This window comes from Acanthopagrus latus, chromosome 20, assembly GCF_904848185.1.
Source record: "Acanthopagrus latus isolate v.2019 chromosome 20, fAcaLat1.1, whole genome shotgun sequence".
In the NCBI taxonomy this organism is placed as follows: Eukaryota; Metazoa; Chordata; class Actinopteri; order Spariformes; family Sparidae; genus Acanthopagrus; species Acanthopagrus latus.
In genome coordinates this window covers 19465810-19487059 of record NC_051058.1, presented here as the reverse complement: position 1 = coordinate 19487059, position 21250 = coordinate 19465810, and the positions used below count along the sequence as shown (strand labels likewise).

Genomic DNA, 21250 nt, shown 5'->3' with positions numbered 1-21250 from the left:
GTCCAAATTTTGTCCAATTGATAAAGATATAAAAACAGAATATAGTATATAGAGTAGAGTAGAGTATATATAAATAATCTACAAATATAATAATAATAAAAATAATATACAAATTTTTCTCAACTTTTTAGGTTATGTCATTATTACTGTTATAACAGGTACTAATATGTTGTCTTTTCTCTTCATAAAGACCGGATAAGATTACAGCATCTTAGGGGGAAAAAATTAGTTTATTTGCCATAGAAGAAAATGAGATGGGACTTACCTGAAGTACAAAACAATTTGATCATACATTTTAAGGGGCTGACTGTCCCATCACAACCACAAACACTTTTTTGTCAGACCGCTTTTTGTCAGTTGACGTCCTGTTGATCAACCGCATTAATTGACAAATCATTTCAGCAACAGCAGGGTTGAATTAAATTACAACCACATCGCCTGTGTCATGATGCATAACCTCATGCAGCATCAGTAAAGCTGCAGGTGCAATTTTTTGTGATGTTTTTCCTTTAGGCATCATCGTAAGCAGATACAATGTTCTCACTTTCCTGTAGTTAACTACCTTGTCTACTTTTACATCTCCACTGTTTCTGTGTGACAACCTCAGTTACTGGACTGTATCTGCTGCTGTGGGTACCTGGCACACTCTTCTCTGGCCTTGGACGCCGCCGTCTCCTGGAAAAGCGAGCTGCTGTGTTTAAAGTACTTGTCGTATTTCTCTCCTCCCTCTCTGGGATAGATCCTCTTGAAGCCTCCCAGGTGTTTGGCCTCGTACCTCTCCATCTGCTCCACCGTGGCTGCCTGGCACTGACGCAGCTCCTCTGACCTGATGATAAAACACACACATGAGCACACACAGTAACAGTCACCTGCATATCTCTACAGGAGGCGCGCAGGAATGAGTGTTTGACCTTGGAAATAAAATAACACACCATTTGCATCTGACAGAACCTACCTGGCCTCTTTGGAGCTGTGCTGCTGAAGCCTTTCCTTCACCCTGCGTCTCTCCTCTTTGGTGATCTTGCGTCGGTCACAGGCGCCTAAGTTGATGAGTACCAGGGTGTCGTAGAGTAACGCATCCTTTACCTCGCGGTCTAGCTGCGAGTCAGTGGTAAAACTTGGGGAGTGATTCACCTGGGCACACACACATGGATACAACAAGAATCTGAATACTGATATCTCCATATTTATGGTTCATATGCTTAATTTTAAACAAAAGGGTCTGGTCTTCTACCTCCAGCACCCAGGGTCTGAGCCGGTGATCCAGCAGCACATCGAAACCCAGGATCTCGAAGCAGGCACTGCCGGTGATGTGGTTGGGGAAGCACGTGTGGTAGTTATGTTTGAGGATGGGGTGAGCAGAGATCAGAGTCTTTATTATCACGTCCTCGATGTCGTTCCACATCTTGTCTATGTTGCAGCTGATGGACTCCAGGAGCTTGTTGAGGGTGGAAAGCTTTCTGAGGGACAAAAAACGACAAATATGCAATCAGTATGCAGTATTTTAAGAGAACTAATGTCATGACAAAAACAAGGATTGTGTGCGTATTTACCGTTTGCTGCCCGTGTCCTCATCACGGACAAAGTTCTCACTGTTCTTGTTGATGAAGTAGTTTGTGAGATGCATGCACACATCATCCTAACATGAGAACAGCAAAGAAAGAGAGATATATCACAAACACAAAATAAGTATACAGTAACACTGTTGTACAAGTCTAAGTGATTTGGGTTTGGCAACAGGATCAATGATGTATAACAGAATTCTTTGAGGGGGGCTGTGAATGACCTATTGGAGAGCAGACGTGCAAGGGGTCAGAAGAGACGTCAAGTTTGCCAGGAGTTTCAGCAGTACGGCAATGAAGTAAAGAACAATACAGAGCTATCATAAACATAACTTACCACATTATTGTGTGTTGGCTCGTTGTACCTGGTGGTGCAGAAGCGAGCAAGTCCCTCCTTGAACATAAATATGCTGAACGGGTCACATGATGTCACCAGTACGTAGATGCGCAGGTCAAACTTGAATCCGTCGAGTATGAACGGCTGGAGAGGGGATGGAAATCTTGTAAACTCTGACTCTCTGTGTAGATGCTGTATGTGTTGTTTAATAAACCCTCACCTTGGAGATGTAAACCTGGCAGATCATATGTTCTCCAGGTTGAATGTCTTTACTTGATTTGGTGATGAAGATGCCTTTGCCTTGGCAACCGGTGTCTGGCTTACAGATGTAAGTCTTGCTTTTTTTGGCCCTCGTGTAGGCTTGGAAGTCACTGTAACTGCAGAGTACAACCAACTGAGGCGTTAGTATAGTAAGACACTCTGAGAAAAAATTAATCAAAAGAGAAAAAAAACTACAAACTGACTCTGCGGGAAGGCACCACGTCCTAGGGAAGATGTTGTAGTCTTTGGGGAAAAGCTTGAGCATTCGGTTCATGTTTCTTGCAAGTGAATCTTTGCGGCAGATCTCACTCATCCCTGGGAAATGGTTTATTTTCTGCAAAGAAATAAAAGACACACACAATTGTATTTGTAGGGCAATTATTCGGGTATATGAGGACTGTCACCAAGGGCATTATATACAGTACTTTTATGTGTAAGTAATAAACCAATCCACCTTACTCATTCAGGGAGGAATCGTTGGTGCTGAATAGTTCCTGCACTGAATTACCCAATTAGATTACAAATTGATTACCTGAGCTGAAAAACTGTTACGAGCCATGAACATTGTGCCACAATCACATAATCTCAATGGAAATCTAGAGTTTTTATTAGTTCACTGGAAGGCATATTGAGCATAAGAATTGAAATCAGAGCAGAATGACTGGTCCCTCTGATTTGTTTTTTTAATCACATCTTCCCTATTTCTGACACTCAAAACTGTTGACTTCACACCAAAAGCTGCAAACAAGCTCAATTATGTCTCTTTTTATTATGAATTATTGATCCATGAAGGATTTATATTCATAAAACTATAATCAAAGCGAAAATTGAGATGTAAAAATATGACGTGTATACTGACTGTTAAATGAGGATAATTATTTATCATTATTATCATGTAATATGAATTTCAGACACATCTTAAAGCATGTTAATCTAAATCTTTTTGTTTTTAGAGTTTTTAAATCAGGTGTCTGTGGCAACACTGCCACACTGGCACACCAGTAGTGATGTGTTTTATGTGAGTTTCCGGGAGGAATCGTTGGTGCTGAATAGCTCCTGCACAGAATTACCCAATTAGATTACAAATTGATTACCTGAGCTGAAAAACTGTTATGAGCCATGAACATTGTGCCACAATCACATAATCTCAATGGAAATCTAGAGTTTTTATTAGTTCACAGGAAGGCATATTGAGCATAAGAATTCAAATCAGAGCAGAATGACTGGTCCCTCTTATTCGTTTTTACCTTCATTTGCATGACTGAATTCAGTGTCGTTAGTCTTTTATAGAGTTGGAAGTAATGTGTATGTGTTGGTGCAAGCAAATTCAGTGCAATACCTGGTATCGTTTCATGTCCTTAACACGGTCCAAAGACACAGAGCAGTCCATCCAAAACACGGTCCAGTCTTCACCCTCCATCACCTCTCTGAGGCCGTATCTGCGAGCAGCTCGCCGCACTGACACAAACAAACAGCAAGGAGTATTTGTACTGTAGCGAGTGTGTCTTTACTATTGAAGTACATGTTTTTGTTAAAACAACTATACAAGGACTGATTTAGGAACCATGGTCATATAACAATAAATAATGTAAAACATGGCCACAAGTATGAGGACAACAACACAAACCCACATGACTGTTCGACATCTCATTACAAAACTATTGGCAGTAATCTGCTGCTCCATTCTTCTGGTGGACACAAACTATGGCTACAAAGTTGTTAGCAAAATATCTAAAATATCACTGTAAGACATTGGATTACTGTTTCTCCTTGAAGGTAAAATATGGTATTTTGAACATTAATAACATAGCAGCAAAGAGCTATTTGCAACATAAAGATACAGTGGAATAACAGCGTCCTGAACAGAAAATAACATCAGAATACGTCTGTGTGTGTTGTGAGTTTCTGTGCTCTTTGTTTTGGTAGCTGGCAGGTAGCATGTGTGCATGTCACATTAAAGGTCCTTTTTGTAACAAAGTTGATATTTGTGTCTCATTCCCAACTAGCTGGACGGCCGCATGTAGGGCCGCTATCCCACTCCTCCCAAACTCAATTGTGGCTCTTTCTATCATGAATTATTGATCCATGGAGGTTTTACATATGTAAAACTATAATCAAGACAAAAATTGAGATTTAAAAATATGTAACGTGTCTACTGACTGTTAAACAGGGAGGATTATGATGATGATTATGTTGTATGGATTTGGGACACATCTGTACTTAAAGAAAATCTCTTTGCTTTTAGTGTATGACATAGTTTTTAAATCAGGTGTCTGTGGCAACTTTACCACTCTGGCACACCAGAAGTGTGACATTCAGGGAGGAGTCGTTGGTGCTGAATAGTTCCTGCACAGAATTACCCAATTAGATTACAAGTTGATTACCTGAGCTGAAAAACTGTTATGAGCCATGAACATTGTGCCACAATCACATAATCTCAATGGAAATCTAGAGTTTTTATTAGTTCATTGGAAAGCATATTGAGCACCAGAATTGAAATCAGAGCAGAATGACTGGTCCCTCTGATTTTTACCTTCACTATCATGACTGAATAGAGTGCAATTAGTCTTTTATAGAGTTGGCAGTAATGTGTATCCTCCTAAATTTGGTCCAAACTTCATGAGGAGTGTGCATACAGATTAGGGGTGTCACAATACTGGGGAATTCGTGATAACCATGATATAAAACATTAAAATATGGATATTGTGTTAATAATAACATCCTCTGAATAATTCAGTGAAGATGTTTGACCTTGTGCATTTTTTGTTCATGAGTTCATCTGGTTGCCTTTTCATTGGTATTGAGTGTAATTGTTTTCTTCTAGACTTTTCTTACAGTTATGGTTACAGACTCTCTACACCTTCCTACACTCGTATTTTGAGGGTAATTTATTTGCAGAAAAAGCGACAAAACAAACGGTGAACAAAGTGAAAAACAGATTTGATTGCTAGCTTTCGTTTTTCAAATTTCCATAGATATCGTGATATTTTTCCTTGTTTCCAATTTTACTGAGTGAAAGACACACTTATTTGTGATGGTCTTAGATGCTGGTGTTCTAGTGCCACATCTAGTGGCACTGAATTATCATATATTTCTTTTTCTTAAAATTGAACAAAGTGGCCCAAATCATGAAAAACCATGACGAAGACAGGGTTGTCCATATACTTTTGGCCATGTTGTGTATATCTAGTGCATTTTTTTCACTCCACGAGTCCTCTCTACACGACTTAAGTGTCTGTAAAATACTAACAGCTGGAATGGTGCAGAGTCTATATCTGCACTAAATAACAGAGTAATAGACATTTATAGTTTAGTCAACTTTGGCCCAAACTTACCACTTTCATATTTGCAGTTGGTGAGGTTGATGCACAGTCATCTGGAAGAGAATAGAGACAGAGAGAGGGACAGACATCTGCTTTGCTGCAAGGTCCTACCTTGCTCATGCCACATAACGCTCATCTTCCTTTCCCAAATGATGAGGACAAGTGAGACGGCAAAAACTTAAGAGCCTCCAGAACAAGTTACAAAATCATAACTGTCAGGGTGCTCAGAGGAAATGTACCTGCAGCGGGAAATAACTGTAGAAGAACATATGGAGGAGATCCAGCAGTAAAGTACCTCTTCTTGCCTTTTCTCTTCTTCCTGGCGGCGGGCAGCAAGGAGCGAGTGCAGGCCTCAGTTTGGTTTTCTCCCCCATCTCCTTCTCCCGGCTGCTCATATTTATGTGCATCATCATTTCTGTCTGGGCTGTCCACAGGTAGACCCATCCTGCATGAGCAAAGACAACAACAAATGTGCTCATTCGACTGTGAGCGTATGCAAAAAGCTCATGTGACACTGCAGACAAAGAAACAAATTGTGCCATTCCGTATTTTTAACACGCATTTCCTCATTTAGCTGGTATGTTTTTAACGGGGTATGCTGCACAGCCTCACAATGAAATTCAATCAAACAGAACAAAGTACATGCTGTAAGTACGTGCATGGAGTCATGTTTCTGTTTCCATTTCTCTCATCAGGTGAGTGCTCTGGCTGTCAGCACATTGTCACACACTGGCATTCAAGAGTTATTGTGGCAGGACGGATACAAATAGTGGGCAATAATTCAACAATAGCGAGAGGGAATTAACTGTAACACCAGCCAGAACTTAGACTGTAGTGCTTTTCATTCCGTTCATACAAAAAGGGACATCGAATACAATATCAGTGAGGTAAACAATATACTGAAATGGCTTAAAACAAATCTGTCTTCTCACTGACATTCTTCCGCCCAAGTGTTTTTAAATGTTCCCATGTCAGGTTAGATAAATACAAATATTTTGGTTATTTTATGACCTAGTATCACTTTTAGCAATAACCCCGCATCTTCCCTATTTCTGACACTCCCAAGAATTCATGAGCGTCCACATTCTACCATGAATGTATCATTTAGACCTGGAAAGCTGCAGCATTGAGCCTTGCTTCCGATCTTACAAAGTGGCCACTCGCAGTATTGCAGCAAAACATTCACCTGCGGCCCATAAAGCATTTTCCCCATAAAGCACCATTATAAAAGAGACGTCTGCGAAAACTGTTGACTTCACACCAAAATCTGAGATTTTAAAAATATGCAACGTGTTTACTGACTGTTAAAACAGGGAGGATTATGATCATTATTATGTAGTTTGGATTTGGGAAATATCTTAAAAGCATGTTAAAGTAAATCTATTTGAATTTTGCATATGACAGTTTTTAAATCTGGTGTCTGTGGCAACATTACCATACTTGCATACCAGTAGTGATGTGTTTGACCTGGACCAACAATAACTGGACAGCAACAGCAACTTTATGTAAAAAAGGTCATTTTGTGGAATTTGGCGCCCCCCAGAGTTTCTGAGTCCAACACTGCTGTCGTAAACTCTAATTTGGCTGATGTATTCTAGGCACTAACTACGAGCTAAACTGATTACTTCATAAAAATGTTATGTGTTGAAAACTTGTGTTTTGAAGTAAACATGTATCTAACACTATGACTGTACCCTTTCACTGAAGTTACATGCAGAAAAAAGTGACAGAGGGACGGAGTGGCTGCGACAGAGACGTCATTCATCCTGTCACAAGACACTGTACCATCAACGTAATTTCGAACAGTTACATAATGTTGCTGTAAGGAGGGAATAGGTTACAGGTAATAGGAGAATGGTTGCGTCTTCGGTGCAAAACCTCAGAGGAGTCCATGAGAAGTTTCTGACACTCCAGATAAAAAAGAAACTAGCCACCAAATTTTTAAAGAGATATACATACGCCAGTAATGTTAACCTTTTGTTGATGCTAAAGGAAAAGTCAGTGATCATCAGAGTCATTAGGATTCATCCTCTGGGGACACTGAATGTCTGGGGGAAAAAAACATAATGTCAATCCCTTGAATAGTTGCTGAGATATTTAATTCTGGACTAAGGTGGTAGACCAATTGACTGACATCATGATGCACAGAGCCACGTTGTTACCAAAGCTTTAAACTAAAGTTTCCATGAATAAACTTGAGCGAGTTTAATTCCACTTATGTGATCTTCTTTTGTTAATGTCCATCTGCACTCTGACCCCAGCACAGCAGCCAGCACTCATCACAGCAGCCAGCACTCATCACAGCACCGTCTCAGCTGTTCGTCTCTGCCTCCTATCTGGTGTCTTGTAGGGTGAAGGAGAGTTCAAGTTAATTTGTGGTAATGATCGCGACAGAATACTAGGGGGTGGTGGTGGCAGTAAGGAGGGACATCCCAGGTACACTGTGGGAGGTTACGGTGCTAGGTAACAGTATTCTGATCCAGTGATCTGGATAATCCTGGCCCTGAACTGTGAGCTTTACACTGGGCTGAGACGCCCCACTGACCTCAGCCCAGATACAGTTACAGCCCTGCAAAGGATTTCTCCAAGGTTCTCCCTCAGCGTGCAACAACAACAGGTACGTGAATAACACCTTTGTATTATCTGTCCTCAGTGAACAATGACTGGATCCAGTAGGAATGACTTTGATAACTGCTCAGTGTCACTACATGACATTCAATATCCAGGCTACATCTTCACACACTGTGCTGGCAAATATTATTGTCTGTTGTCATTTATAAAGAAACTATAGAGCTAAACACTGAAACAGTTTGTTTGTGATACACTTACAATTTTAGACAACTAACTCTTGCTCATATGGAAGATGAATATTTGAAGTTGCTTTGGATGTGTTTTCTTATAACTGTTATGTAATGGAAGAAGAGACACACCTTTGAATTACATAATGAAATAACATCCAAAAATTGTCAAATACATTTTAACATCATCATCATTTCACATGTAAACACTCTGCAACCAACAATTATCTTTATTACTGATTTGTCATAAGAAAATAGTGTATCAAAGTAGTAAATAAATTACTTAAACTATTATCAAAATCACCATCAGCTAATTATCAGTTGATTAATTGAATTATTCTGTATTGTACTGTGTCGATAAATGACCGATAATATACAAATTTTCAATATTGGGGCGATATTAATTGTGCCAAAACTAATGCAGTCTGATGCAACTCTGAGAAAAATCCTGCCGTCATTAAAGATTAATAATCAGTCTTCTTGGAGAATGTTTAAATAGTTTGTAGTAAAATTAGATTGAATCTAACATTTAGTCTACCCTCTTAAAAAATATTACAAACACCTCAGTTGTGCTGTTTTATCAGATCGTATTAAGTTTTGGCTACCACTATCTTTCTTATAGCAGCCTTGTTTACGCCCCATGTGTCACAGTCTTCACTGAAAAATGTTTTTTACTCACCTAAGCCTACATTTGTGAGGACAGTGGTGTTGGAAGATGCTGCCCCCGCTCGTCTGCCTTCATACGTCTTTGACACACAAATCTTTGTCTCAGGAGCCCTTTAAGACGCTGCCACACTCCTCAGCAGACAAACCTATGAGCCACATCTCGACCTTGGGTCGTCTGCCTCTCGGGAAAAAAAAAACAGTAGATTCACATCACAAGGATGGCTCAGTTCAGATTGACTTACACACTCAAGCAACAGGCCCAGCGGTGGATCTGGTGACCAATTAGAAGCTGTGGGGACAAACACCTGATCCCTGCTGACATGATGGAGAGAAAATGAGCAGGAGCCCTCAGCAGGGAGCGAGTAGAGAGGGATAATCCCTGATATTTGTTCACTGAAATAGGAGAAGTGTTTGTCAACGCATCGAGTTGTTAAATTTAAATCTGTGCTGAAAAGCGGCCGCGGCCTCGTGTGGTGTAAGTGAGCAGGCAGGACATCTGTCGTCTTCGCCAAGTTGAAATGGAGTAACTTCAGTTGAAGCTTAGTCTTCCATTGCAGACATAAGAGGAGACCTGTGAGACAACCACCAGGTTATCAATCAAATAAACAAGACTGGATGGTGATGATGAGGTGGAGAAACAACACCAAATGACCAGAACTGTTACTGGAGCCAGTTCTGACACTGATATTAGGGAGTAAAAGAAAATCTGCTATCGATATTTTGGCTTATATTCTTATATACATCGAATATATACGTAGTAAGAAACATTGTTTTGGTCTCAAATGTGGCTATAAAACATTTGAGACATGTACACACCAGTACCTAGGAATGACCAACCTTGGCGTGGCTACAATAGTGCTGAAAATAGTTCTTGATTAATGACTCAATCAACATTAATAAATCATTGGCTGACACTCTACACCCCTCCACACTTATCTACCTTTTGTCGTTCTTGAGATGCTTTAAAGATCACCTGCTAAGCTTCCAGACCTCATGTCAGCTGCTGAATTTTTTTGCAGGTATTTATACAAACCTCTGCATGCGTGTGAGAGAAAGACATGGGCAACATGACCTCTCATACAATTACAGAGCAGGGCAATTATAATTTAATGGGGCAATGTGTTTTAATGGATATATCAAATGCCGATAGAAGATTGTCCGATCTTCTCTCTTTTGTATGATAAATGGCAATGCCCCAGGTGTGTTATTAAAAAATGCAGTGACAATGAATTTTGTCTATAAATGGGTTGGCTGTAAATTGTTAATTGTAACTGGTGGTTTGTTCTCAAATTCCACTCTACATGAGAAGCAATTGCGTTTTTTTTTAAATAAAGGTTTGTGTCGCTGGAAGCAAACATGCTAAAAAAATTAAATGTACCACAGAGAAAGCTTAACATAATCTAATTGCAATGAACATTTTGAGACAGAAAAAACATGAACTTTACTGAAAACATAATTATAATATATTACAATGTAGACCTCTAAAAATGATACTCACAGGGGCCATGATTTGCACATTTAGAAGATAATACCTCCTGTACTTTTACGTGATCCAATACTTGTATCAGAGTATGTTTTCCATCGTGTTGTTGCTATTTTCAACAAGTATAAAGCTCTGAATTAGTTAAAGTTCTGAATACTTCTTTCACTGCTGCTCTTGTGACATCCATGTTACATTATCTCACAAGACGTCGCATCTCGTCAGCAAATCATGAAATACAAGTTTGTATCTCCGTTTTCTTGTCGGATATTCAGCCAAAACGTCTCTGAATTTTATCGTCATAAATCAACACATGATACCTTTTGAAAAGCGACACAATTTCAACGTTTTAGGAAGTAAGTCTGGTTCATTTTAACACAAAATCAAGCTAAACCTGGCAGCTAACAGCATAACCTATACAGCTAGCTAGCTATACGTGCCGTGCTGTTGCTATGGTAACGGAATGCTGACTTCTCCCTAGTGATTTCCCGCAAACTGCCACTAGCAACAAGACTTTGACATTCAACTTTCAAACGACGTAAATCTGGTATTACCGCCAGATAAAGATGTCTCCCTCTGATTCCCGAGCAGCTAACACGGACCGAGCAGCCTTCTGTGATGTTGTCGCGGTGAACGAGGCTCGGCTGGACGGACGGAGGGGCGTACAAATGTAAACATGAATGAACTCGAGTCACACACATGCAGTGCACTTCAGATGTACCGTCCTGTTTTTTTTTATCCAATCACATGCAAGGAGGGTAAGAATTCTCGCTTGTGATTGGTTGTTGGCTCACCGATGAGAAAAGACACATCAACTGGATGATCCTCAGGTGCTCTCTGGAGTTTGGGTGGATTCAGGAGAGTTAACCCATTATGAGCAGCAATTATTATACAATTAAAAACATAGCCATAAAACATAGTCCTACTTTAAAATTCAGATAATTGTTTAAATTTATGGTCGAGTGCCCAGATGTTCACTCTGGACAATTCTCCTGAAATTCTTCGACAGAGTCTGTCATACACATAGGCATTTTTATTTGCTTTTAACTAACAAATAGCAAGAAATACCACTAGTTTAGTGCTCTGTAATATTATATTAAACATACTGTGCAGGGACACAGAGAAGGTTTACAGAACAGCATCAGTTTCAAGTGTTTGGCTCCCTCTTGTGTTTTTATCTCACACTGCAGAAGAGAAGCCGGAGCGAGTTATTGAATTCGACTACATTTCCCACAATTCAGCTAACGCGTCTGACCGCAACGCAACGACTGATGCCTTCAAAGACAATCGGAAACAATGGAGCAACGTGGGTTTTTTTTGTTTGTTTATTGTTTTTGGTTTTTTTTCCATTTTGTTGTTGATTAATGCCTTTTAAATATCAACCAAATAATTTCAAAAAGCATTTGGCAATTTGTTAAAAAATTAATCAAATTTTGAGGTCAGTTTCCTCTGCAGTTAATACAAATATTAGTTTTTAAAATATATGAAAATGTCAACACAGATGAAGATAAAATACATCTAAATAAAGGTTGTTTACATTTTTTGACAACGTAGAAAACAAAAAAAAGGTTTGATGATTTAGACAATTAAAATAAACAATCGGATTTACTGTTTAATATGCCCTCATGCGACTGATGCGATGTGTCAAAAACTGCCATAAAATACTATATTTTAATATTATTATACTTTCACTGGATTACATTTCTTCTCTTTGAGCATTTTAACTCATTCAAAAACAAATTGTTAACATAAAAAACACAGAAAATATTATTTCCATATATTTGATATATATAGAATCTTTATGCCCGTTTTTGACATGTTATTGTTTTGATAAATGTCATCTTTCATCAGCTGCATGAGGGTTTAGTGTTATTATAAGACACGAGGGAAATATCCCTATGAAAAATGGTAAAGATGATAAAAACCCATTCAGGAGAGCAGAATGAAAACCTGGTAACATGATGCAGGATATAATGCTGTTATGACACCTGGTTGAAAAAAGTTTAAATGGATTTTAATGGTTCATAATACCAGTGTTAGTGCTGTCTGGCTGTAATGTACACGGTGTATTATAGACATATTAGATGAGCAGAGGTTGAAATTAAAATAATAAAAAAAAATAGATAAACAAAACGCATCTTTGCCAAAATGATCTTAAATGAAAGTTTTAAAATAAACAAAAAAAAACATCAAATGTATAAATAGTTGCACGAGGGTTAAGACACGTTTAGGGAAATAAAAACATACAAAAATTAAAACAAGGCAACTATTTCAGATATTTTCCCGAAGATTCGAGTGCTATAAATGTCCGAGGATCACTTGAACGCATCACTTCGGCAGGACTCGGTCGAGCACACTGCTGGTGTGTCGATGCTGTGACAAGTGACGGCGATCATGTGAGTTTAATGTTGTTATCCGAACATTTTACACAAATGTCGTTTTCGTTGGAACAGCTAGTCTTTAAAAAACAGTGTCGTTTGTGAAAGAAATCATTAGATAATCTTTCGGGTGCGGTCTTTTTTTTTTTTCTAAGTCACTTTCGGTTTCCTTTATTTTTATGTTAATCTTCAAGTTTAAAGTTGGTGTCAGAGATTTAAACAATTCTCCAGAGGAAGGGGGTTGTTTAAAAATGAAGTATCAGCTTTTTTTTTTAGCTGTGGGAAAGTGTTTTGAAGTCGATTCGGAGTGCGTAATGAGTTTGGAAACAAGTGGAACAAAGATTGTACGTACGCAAAAGCAGAGAAAAAAAAACCAGCAACAACAGGAAGAGGGACGCTTATATAAACACCGGTGCAGCTCTCTGTGATATCACAGGCCATCTTGTGGCACCTGCTGTCATCAGTCAGAGTCATGACATGTTATTTCATCATCAGTCTTCATTTGTTTACTGGCAGACCTTAGATCAGCATGGAGGACCCCACACAGGCTGCAGCTGCAGCAGCAGAGTCTCCAACATCCACCTTCTCCCAGGTGGTGTTCGTCGACATACCCCACTCATACCCACCTTCAACCAACATCACCTGCTGCTACACCCTCAATGCTGCCTTCCAGCCCAGCCCCCGAGACTGGGTGGGGATATTTAAGGTGAGGGAATGATAACAAACCTGCTGTTATTCCTGTGAGGTGGATTAAAGACTCTCACTGTGAGTTTTTTCTTTCTTTTTCTTTTCTTGCACAGGTTGGATGGAGCACAACAAAGGATTATCATACCTTTGTGTGGGTGGAGCCGTGCCTGGATGTGGTGGGGCAGCAGACGAAGTCGAGACAGGCTGTTTTCAGGGGTGAGATGTGGTTTCACTTTCACAGCTGGTTGATGGTGTTTGGTTATGTTTTGTTTTGACAGCATGACAGAAATGTCGAATGTGTCAACATGTAAATCTGGTTCTATGAGCTGGTATCACATGAGTCGGATCCGCTGGCTTTGGATCGTTGACACATACACTCAAAGTGCAGTCAAATCCTCTATGCAAACTAGACAGTCAGATTTTGTTTTAGCTCATGGTGCTTTCCACTGTCTAGATAATAGCTGCTCAGAGCTCTAAGATATTTAAATGGTGACCTTATCGTTTGGCCTTTGACTCCCTTTTAAAATGAATGCACTGATGACCTGTCATCACAGGTTATAGTGTCTGTGGGTTCTGTCTTAGATAGTTTTATTTTCAGTCCCTGAAGAGTTAAAACATTTCTGTATCTCAGAGAAAAAAAAACAAAATGCCTCATGTGCTGCTAGTATATTATTTGCTGCACTATGATTAACAGAAGTATGAGGCATGTTAACAAACATCACATCTGTTCTATATGTCGATAAAAAGTGAGAAAACACCAACAATGTCAAGGTGAAGGAGCCAAAAAATACTGATATTGATCATAAATGTTGATCTTAATATCCAATCTTTATATTATGTATATTAAAAGAACGCTTCAGTAACTTGTGGTCATCTGATTTGATCATTTACACAGAAGCTGTTTGTCTCAACAATATGAACTTTAGTGATGTTTGTCCACATACTGTGCCTTAGTCCAAGTAGTATCCTGTACAAAAACAAAGTAATATATTGTACCTAATAAAAGTAATATTTTGATCTAAATCCAAGTAACACACTGTGTCTAAATCAAAATAATATACTGTATCTTAAACAGAGAAAGAAACTGTACGCACTGGGAGTAATATTCATTACTAATTGAAAGTAATAGACTGTGTAACAAAGGAAAACAATAATCTGTTGCTAATTGAAATGATGAACTTCGTTCTCGTGACGCCTCATCATAGATCACGTCCTTGTGAGCTGATCTTTCAGTTTTACGGCGGGACATTTACAGCGAGGGTGTGGCGAGCTTCAGAAATCAGTCACAATTAAACAAACGTGCGCTGTGATCTGACTTCAGATTTTGCTCTCTTGCTGTCCGCTCTGCTCTCGTCCCGCTAGATTACTACCTGCCGAAGGATGAGATTGAGTTCTACCAGTTCTGCTACGTCGACGGCACCGGACAGGTCCGAGGAGCCAGCACTCCCTTCTGCTTCAGAAACCCAGCTGAGCGAAGCATGGAGAGCAGCCAGGACGATGAACTCCTGGTCATCACAACGCAGGTATCAGATGCAAACGACAGATTGGGAGCAAAATCCAGTGACTGTATATTTATCAGACATTATATGGCTGCATTTTTGAACTCGCAGACGGGTTATTGACTGATGATAAGAGCTCTGTGTGAAAGGCAGAGCTGGTTATTTCTACTGAAAGCAGAGGGCATAAAGTAAATAAAGCTTTATATTGACTTAATGTGTTTTATGAACCCAGGAGCAGCTCGAACAGAGCGGCCGCATGAAGGCTGAACTGCAGAGAGAGCTGGCTCAGAAAATGGATGAAAATGAAACCTTGAAGAGAGCTCTAGAGAAGGAACAGCAGGACGCCGCCAGCTTGAGGGTCTGCTTATCTCATTTATCTCAACGTCTCAGTGATAATCAACACATTGGCTCATGGTGCAACAGAGGAAGTTGAACTTTGCGATTAAACACAGTGTGATTTTATTTCTACAGGGGCAGATTGAAGACAGCGAGAAAGAGAAGAGTGAACTGGGCAAAGAACTGGATCACATCAAGGGAGAAAATCAAGACTTGAGAGGCAACTTACAGCAGCAGCTGAAGGAAACAGACCAGTTCAAGGTTTGTTGCCGGTTCACGTTGGACTGTGTGCTTTGAACAAAATCCAAAAACCCAGATATGTCATTTTAAATCCAAATAACCAAAACATGTCACACATCTTCCTTAAATCCAGTGAATTAATTGTTCAAATAACCACACGGAGAGGCCTATTTTCCATTATATTTTTAGCTATATACTTGCAGTCGTATTTGATTATTCTTGTCATTTTAATTTGAACCTTTGTGCAATTTTCAATTCACTAAATCTGAAATATCCAAGCAGCTACAAGGAACTTTCTTTTCTGTCGATTCTGGCGCCCCGTGGACAGAAGCTGTAATAAAGCTGTAATCTTTATCTGGCTAGCTTTTTTAGCATACAAGCTAATTTCCTGCCTGCGTCTGTGCCCTGTGGAAAAACACCAAGCATCATCCAAATGTTTAAAAATATTGACATGAGTTTGCAACTAGAGCTGCAACCATTAATCGATTTATCATTTACTCTACTGAAATATTTTTTCATTGTCGACTATTTTAATGGTCAGTTGAGCATTTCAGTAATTTGCTGGTTCAAACTTCTTAAATGTGAGGGAGGATTTGCTGCTTTTTTTGATCATTTATGACGGCAAATGAAGAGTCTATCAGGTTTTGGACTGTTGGTTCGATAAAAGAAGCAATTTGAAGGCGTCACTTTGGGCTCTGGGTGATTTTGATCAGTAGTTGTTGTTTTATAGAATTTTATAGGCTGAACAATTAATTATGAAAATAATGTGCAGGGTAATCTTTTTAGTTGTAGCCCTGTTTGTGACACAGTTAAATAAACAATAGAGCACTGAATAAAAGTTCTGAATAAAATGATCATTGCATTATATAATTATTATATCGCACATCACTTCCTGTTTTAAATCTAAATTCAGTGTACACTCCAGTATCTAAACTTGAATCTCACTTTAGGAGCTGCTGGCCCAGATGACAAAACAGATGGAGGAACGTAACGCTGCTGAGCAGAGAAGTGCAAGCTTCAGTTTGGACGGAGCATCAAGACAAAACGAGGTTAGATCATTTCATGTCGCTGTTGAAAGCTCAGACGAAATCTCCTACAAAGCCTCTAATTCGTTTTTCTGTTTCAGGCACAAGCTAAGGAGAAGTACGACCGAGCTGTGGTGAAGATCAACCAGCTGAAAGAGGAGCGCGGTGAGCTGAGGAGGAAGGTCGATGCTCAGGACGATGAGATTGCCAGGTGAGTCAAGTCTGCACAGTTCTGTCTATCTTCATCATTCAGGGAGACTTTAAGAAAGTGTTCCTTCTGTTTTCTGGCCACTAACGGATGTATTTTGTGTGTTTTAGGCTCAATTCCAAAATCCGAGAAGACGAAAGGGAACTGTTCAAACTGAACGACAGCGTCCAGCTTCTGCAGGTAAATCTACTCTGCAGTGTGAAGCTTGTTCAAAGTTAAAGTTCTGCATAATTAATGACGTGGGAAAAGCAGGAGGTTGTATGTATTCATTTTCTTTTTGTGAATTTGTTTTTATTGAAGCCAAATATTTTAACATAAACAAATACACACGAAAAAGAAAGAGAGACAGTGTATGTTTTTTTTCCCTTGTCAACTGAAAAATAAGACTAAAATACAATGTAGAAAGTTCCCAGTGTGCGTTGATAAAGTATACGTTACAACATTAAGTAGAGAATGAGAACACGATGGGAGCCACCAGCTACTCTTGACCCTGTGTGACAACATAACCTCAACTCAAATGGTCCACGTAGCTTTTTCCAAGTTCTCAACCACATCAAGGCCTTCGTAAGTGAATGGCGCTGGATTAGGTGTCCTCATGTGAACTTATAAAGAGCGGTTACTTACGAGGGGGTCCCATCTCGGGTAGAAGGTGGTCTTTGGCATCAGTTGACACCTGAGCCGGCGGCATTCGCTGATGAGTACTGTCACGTGTTTTAAAAGCAGGTAAGCGGATCTTTGAGTTCAGATTTTTTTGTCCCACGTTTGACATGTCACCAAATGCAACAGTGGGGCTCACTCGTGTGTGTTTGGACAACAGCTGAGCTCTACAGCACGTCATGTAGAATTAAGGTTAATCAGCTCAAAAGTTGTGTGATGTGGATGTGAGAAGTCTTCGAGGTCGGAATGAGAAAATGGGTTTGCTTCGGTCGTGTGCTTGAATCTTTGCTTTGCCTTCTTTCAGGTTGACGTTAAGAGCAGCGAGAAAGAGAAGGAGAGGCTCCTCACAGATCTGCAGAGGCTGCAGGGCCTCGTGCACGACATGGACAACATGAAGAGAGAGAACCTGGATCTAAGTCGGAGGCTGTCGCAGCATGAGGTGGTGCAGACCTGCCAAGATGATGATCTGAAGGTGAGAATGAATTTAATTTTAATTTAATTTTTTTTTTTTTTTTTACTTTTCTTTATTCTTAATGCTAAATGTTGCAACCTCTTCATCAGGGGCGGTGCCAGGCTCTTGCCCGCCAGCTACAGGAAACTCAGGAGAAGTTGGCGGCTGAGAAGGAGGAGTCCAGAAACATCAGGAGCCGAGGCGATTTTCTGGAAAGAGAGCTGCATGACATCAGGGAGCAGCTGGAGAAACAGGTCTCAGCTCACGAGGAGGCCCAACGGATGAAGACTAAATTCGAGGTAAACTCAGAATCTAGAAGTTAAATTTACTATGTGGACCGGTTGTAGTCCTTTTTGGGTCTCTTCACTGATACAGTACTTTAGACAGTAATGTGTTTGTGGAAGGTCCTCTTCTGATTCAACATGACGGTACTTCTGTGCACAACAAGTCAGTGCTTTACAAGAGGGAGAAAAGTGGAAGAAGAGAGAATATGAGAGATGATGACATGTAAAATTGAGCTAAATTAATGGTTGTATAAAATAGAAAAGGCCAAAGAAAACAACCAGCAGATCCTTTTAATGGTTTGGCTTCTCTGAGACTTGGAGGGAGGCTGTCCAACAGCTGTGCAGAAAGCCAGCTCTGACCTTAACTGGAAATTATCTCCCTGCATCAGTGTTGGACGTCACTGACTCTCTTGTGGCTGAATGGCAGCAAATCCTGGCCAACAGGTTTGACAGTTTGGTAGCAGACTAGTGGACGCTATTAGATAAACCACACCTCTTTCAAACTTGACGGAAACAAATGAAAACTCAACAAAAGCATCTTGGTTAATCTTTCCATTCTTCCAACAAACTTTAAACGTTATTCACCCAGGTAGATGTGGAAATATCTGATGAGAAAATTAGTTTTGGTAAATGGAGTCTGGTAGATTAGCCAAGTGATATAACAGCGTTATTCATCAGTCACATAAAAATGTTCAGATGTCCATAGACTTTTGGTCATGTGTGGTTAAGGTCTGGTTTTCCTTCAGTGTGTTGGAAACGGTCTTATTTCCCGCCGTTATCTTTCAGCTTATGCTCAGAGAGGCACATGAAGCGATCGCAGACAAAGACAGCCTCATAGAAGACAACGAACGCATGACGAAGTTTTTGAAAGAGGAGAAAGACGAGTACGCCAGAGAAAACCAGGTGCGTGTAGACCCTGTCCGGATCATAAGAGGGTCTGTGTCAAAGATGCTCGTTTGATAACCTGCTTTTCTACTTGCAGAACCTCCAAAATGATATCGAGGAGCTGCGCAGAGCTTACACCGAGCTCCACGCAGCGTCCCCCGCTGACACAACATACCCTCACGCACAGCCTGGCAACAACTCGCCAGCTGGAAATACGTCTTTTACATCGGAACAAATGGAGACGGCTGGGCAGGCTGGTGATAACCTGTATGAGAACATAGGTGAGTGACAGGCTCTCTTAAATCTCATTTTGTTTCACCACCAGCTGTTCTTGGTTTTTTGACTGTGGTGCTCAAATAAATGTAAAATGATAATGACAGTGATTATTTAGAATCTACGTCCTGGTCTCTTGAGATCATCTCTAGACAATAGCAGTGACAGACAAGACTAGACATTAGGGCTTAGAAATACGATTTCTTCTTAATTTTAAACTAACCACCACAGTACAAAAACTTAACATGCATGGATGAGTTAGACCCTCAGTGTAAATCAATGAGCCTTCAAGTTCTGTATGAAAATGTGGGATTTTCATTAGTATCTTGATTTGTGACACATTTTATTTACAACATTTAAGTAAGAGTGTTGTGTGTATGTCAGGTTATATCCAAGAATAAAAGTGAGGAGTCATTGAGAATGAATAAATAATTTTTTTTTTAATGATCTGGTGTTTCCTCTTTCTTTGCAGAGGGTGTTGAGGAACCAGAGGTAGAGGTAAGTCCAATAGTTTCTCAATAGTGATTACTACAGTGCAAGTAGAGCGAGGAGGCCATGACCTCATATAACCCATTACTCATACGATTCCTGTCTAAGTGGTGAACTCTGGCACTGAAAAGTGAAGCAACGTGGAAAAAATTAGTCAATCCCAAAAGGACTTCATGTTATAATGCCAAACTTTACAGCAGAAGTAAAAGTGTTAACAACCTGGTACAAAAACATGTTTTGATCTCTTCAGCTTCTCAGCTCACGACAACTGTATGGGGTTGAATTTTTAGATAAATCATTTGCTTTAATCGCATCATGAACAATTTGATAATTTGAAGTGGTAGAGAAAAAAATTAAATAAATAAATGAACTAGTATTTAAACAGGTTAAAGAAGCTCCACAACACTTTAACTTGAAGATCTCCCTCCCTCACGAGGTGTCCAGATATTCACACACGGGCCTGACAGTGACTCGTCTGTTTACAGTTTATTTTCGCAGCGGACTTTAAAACATAATCCGCTCCCTATTTTGTTACCATTCCTCATGTGCTGCTGCTGCTGCTGCCTCTATTTCTGTTCCCGGCAGGCGTTGGTGTGTCGTCACTGCCAGGAGAGCTTCCCTCTCATAACCCGCCAGGAGCTTGAGCAGCACGAGCAGAGCCACAGAATCTGCCCGTTCTGTACGATGATCTGTGACAACATGGAGCAGTCCGTGTTCGAAGATCACGTCTACGGCCATGAGCTGTGAGAATGGGCGCCGGGCCAAAACCTCTCGCTGGGGATCATTTATATGACTGGAGGAAAAAAAAATGTCTTACAAGTTGGGTGTGTGAAGGATCAGACTGATATTTTTGCATTATTTTACTAATTAACTGCAAATTATATAGACTTTACATTATTGTTTTTCCAAACCTCTAACTCATGAGGTCAGTGTGCAGCATGAATCAGCTGGCAGGAGAAGTGAAACCTGCCTGAGTCACATAATCCATCACAGTGAACATCATGTCCTCTTTTATTTTGGTCAGATGTTAAAAATAAAATAACAAACTCCTGGTAAGATTTGGAAAATTAACAGCACTACAGTGTTTGTGATTAGTGGTAAATAGGCTAAAATATCTAAGTGGATGAAATCTTAATTGAAAATGAAGCTTTGCACATTTAAACCTGAATATATTAACCACAATGCTGCATTTACAGTACAATATAGCTTTGGAACTACAGTATCCTCTCTCAGAGGAATTATTGATCCATTATAACCAGATCACATTGTTTATTTTGTTGATTTTAAAGTGTATATGACAGAACAAATTGTTGATATGCGGTTAAGATATGTAACAGCTGATTTATATGAATGGATGAATGTAAGGGTGTTTAAATATTACTGCTGGCACAATAAAAATGCGGATGCTGAA

General features: G+C 39.8%; 2 protein-coding genes across 5 annotated transcripts in view; one reads left to right on the top strand and one right to left on the bottom strand.

Moving 5' to 3' along the window:
• The window catches only part of ttll6 (tubulin tyrosine ligase-like family, member 6), a 15700-nt gene extending 4532 nt beyond the window's left edge, over positions 1 to 11168 (bottom strand). The window contains exons 1-12 of one of the 3 annotated variants that reach the window (XM_037080947.1): positions 10982 to 11168; positions 8961 to 9122; positions 5779 to 5928; positions 5496 to 5536; positions 3500 to 3618; positions 2364 to 2494; positions 2120 to 2276; positions 1900 to 2043; positions 1554 to 1639; positions 1235 to 1460; positions 956 to 1134; positions 638 to 826 (exon numbers count right to left, since the gene is read on the bottom strand). In XM_037080947.1, the coding sequence (XP_036936842.1) occupies positions 638 to 826; positions 956 to 1134; positions 1235 to 1460; positions 1554 to 1639; positions 1900 to 2043; positions 2120 to 2276; positions 2364 to 2494; positions 3500 to 3580 (1193 nt within the window). In that variant the 5' untranslated portion in view covers positions 3581 to 3618; positions 5496 to 5536; positions 5779 to 5928; positions 8961 to 9122; positions 10982 to 11168. Of the gene's footprint in view, positions 1 to 637; positions 827 to 955; positions 1135 to 1234; positions 1461 to 1553; positions 1640 to 1899; positions 2044 to 2119; positions 2277 to 2363; positions 2495 to 3499; positions 3619 to 5495; positions 5537 to 5778; positions 5929 to 7457; positions 7517 to 8960; positions 9123 to 10981 lie in introns of those variants that run through there. The other 2 variants (XM_037080946.1, XM_037080945.1) reach the window with 2 other exon arrangements.
• Positions 10978 to 21250, top strand: calcoco2 (calcium binding and coiled-coil domain 2). Of its 2 annotated transcripts, none has more exons than XM_037080951.1 (15): positions 10978 to 11097; positions 13322 to 13511; positions 13606 to 13708; positions 14855 to 15015; positions 15224 to 15349; positions 15463 to 15588; positions 16518 to 16616; positions 16694 to 16803; positions 16911 to 16980; positions 17762 to 17929; positions 18019 to 18207; positions 18979 to 19095; positions 19175 to 19358; positions 19823 to 19848; positions 20425 to 21250. In XM_037080951.1, the coding sequence occupies exons 2-15, from the start codon at positions 13335 to 13337 to the stop codon at positions 20584 to 20586; spliced, it is 1818 nt and encodes a 605-aa protein (XP_036936846.1). In that variant the 5' UTR covers positions 10978 to 11097; positions 13322 to 13334; the 3' UTR covers positions 20587 to 21250. The 2 variants fall into 2 exon arrangements, with proteins under 2 accessions (XP_036936846.1, XP_036936845.1); XM_037080950.1 differs by lacking the exon at positions 10978 to 11097 and adding an exon at positions 12703 to 12823.

Bases quoted from the DNA above. Each gene is read 5' to 3' on its own strand.
- calcoco2 (XM_037080951.1), top strand. From the start codon at position 13,335: ATGGAGGACCCCACACAGGCTGCAGCTGCAGCAGCAGAGTCTCCAACA. The intron at 13,709-14,854 runs GTGAGATGTGGT...TCGTCCCGCTAG, and splicing joins GAGACAGGCTGTTTTCAGGG to ATTACTACCTGCCGAAGGAT. The intron at 15,016-15,223 runs GTATCAGATGCA...TTATGAACCCAG, and splicing joins TCCTGGTCATCACAACGCAG to GAGCAGCTCGAACAGAGCGG.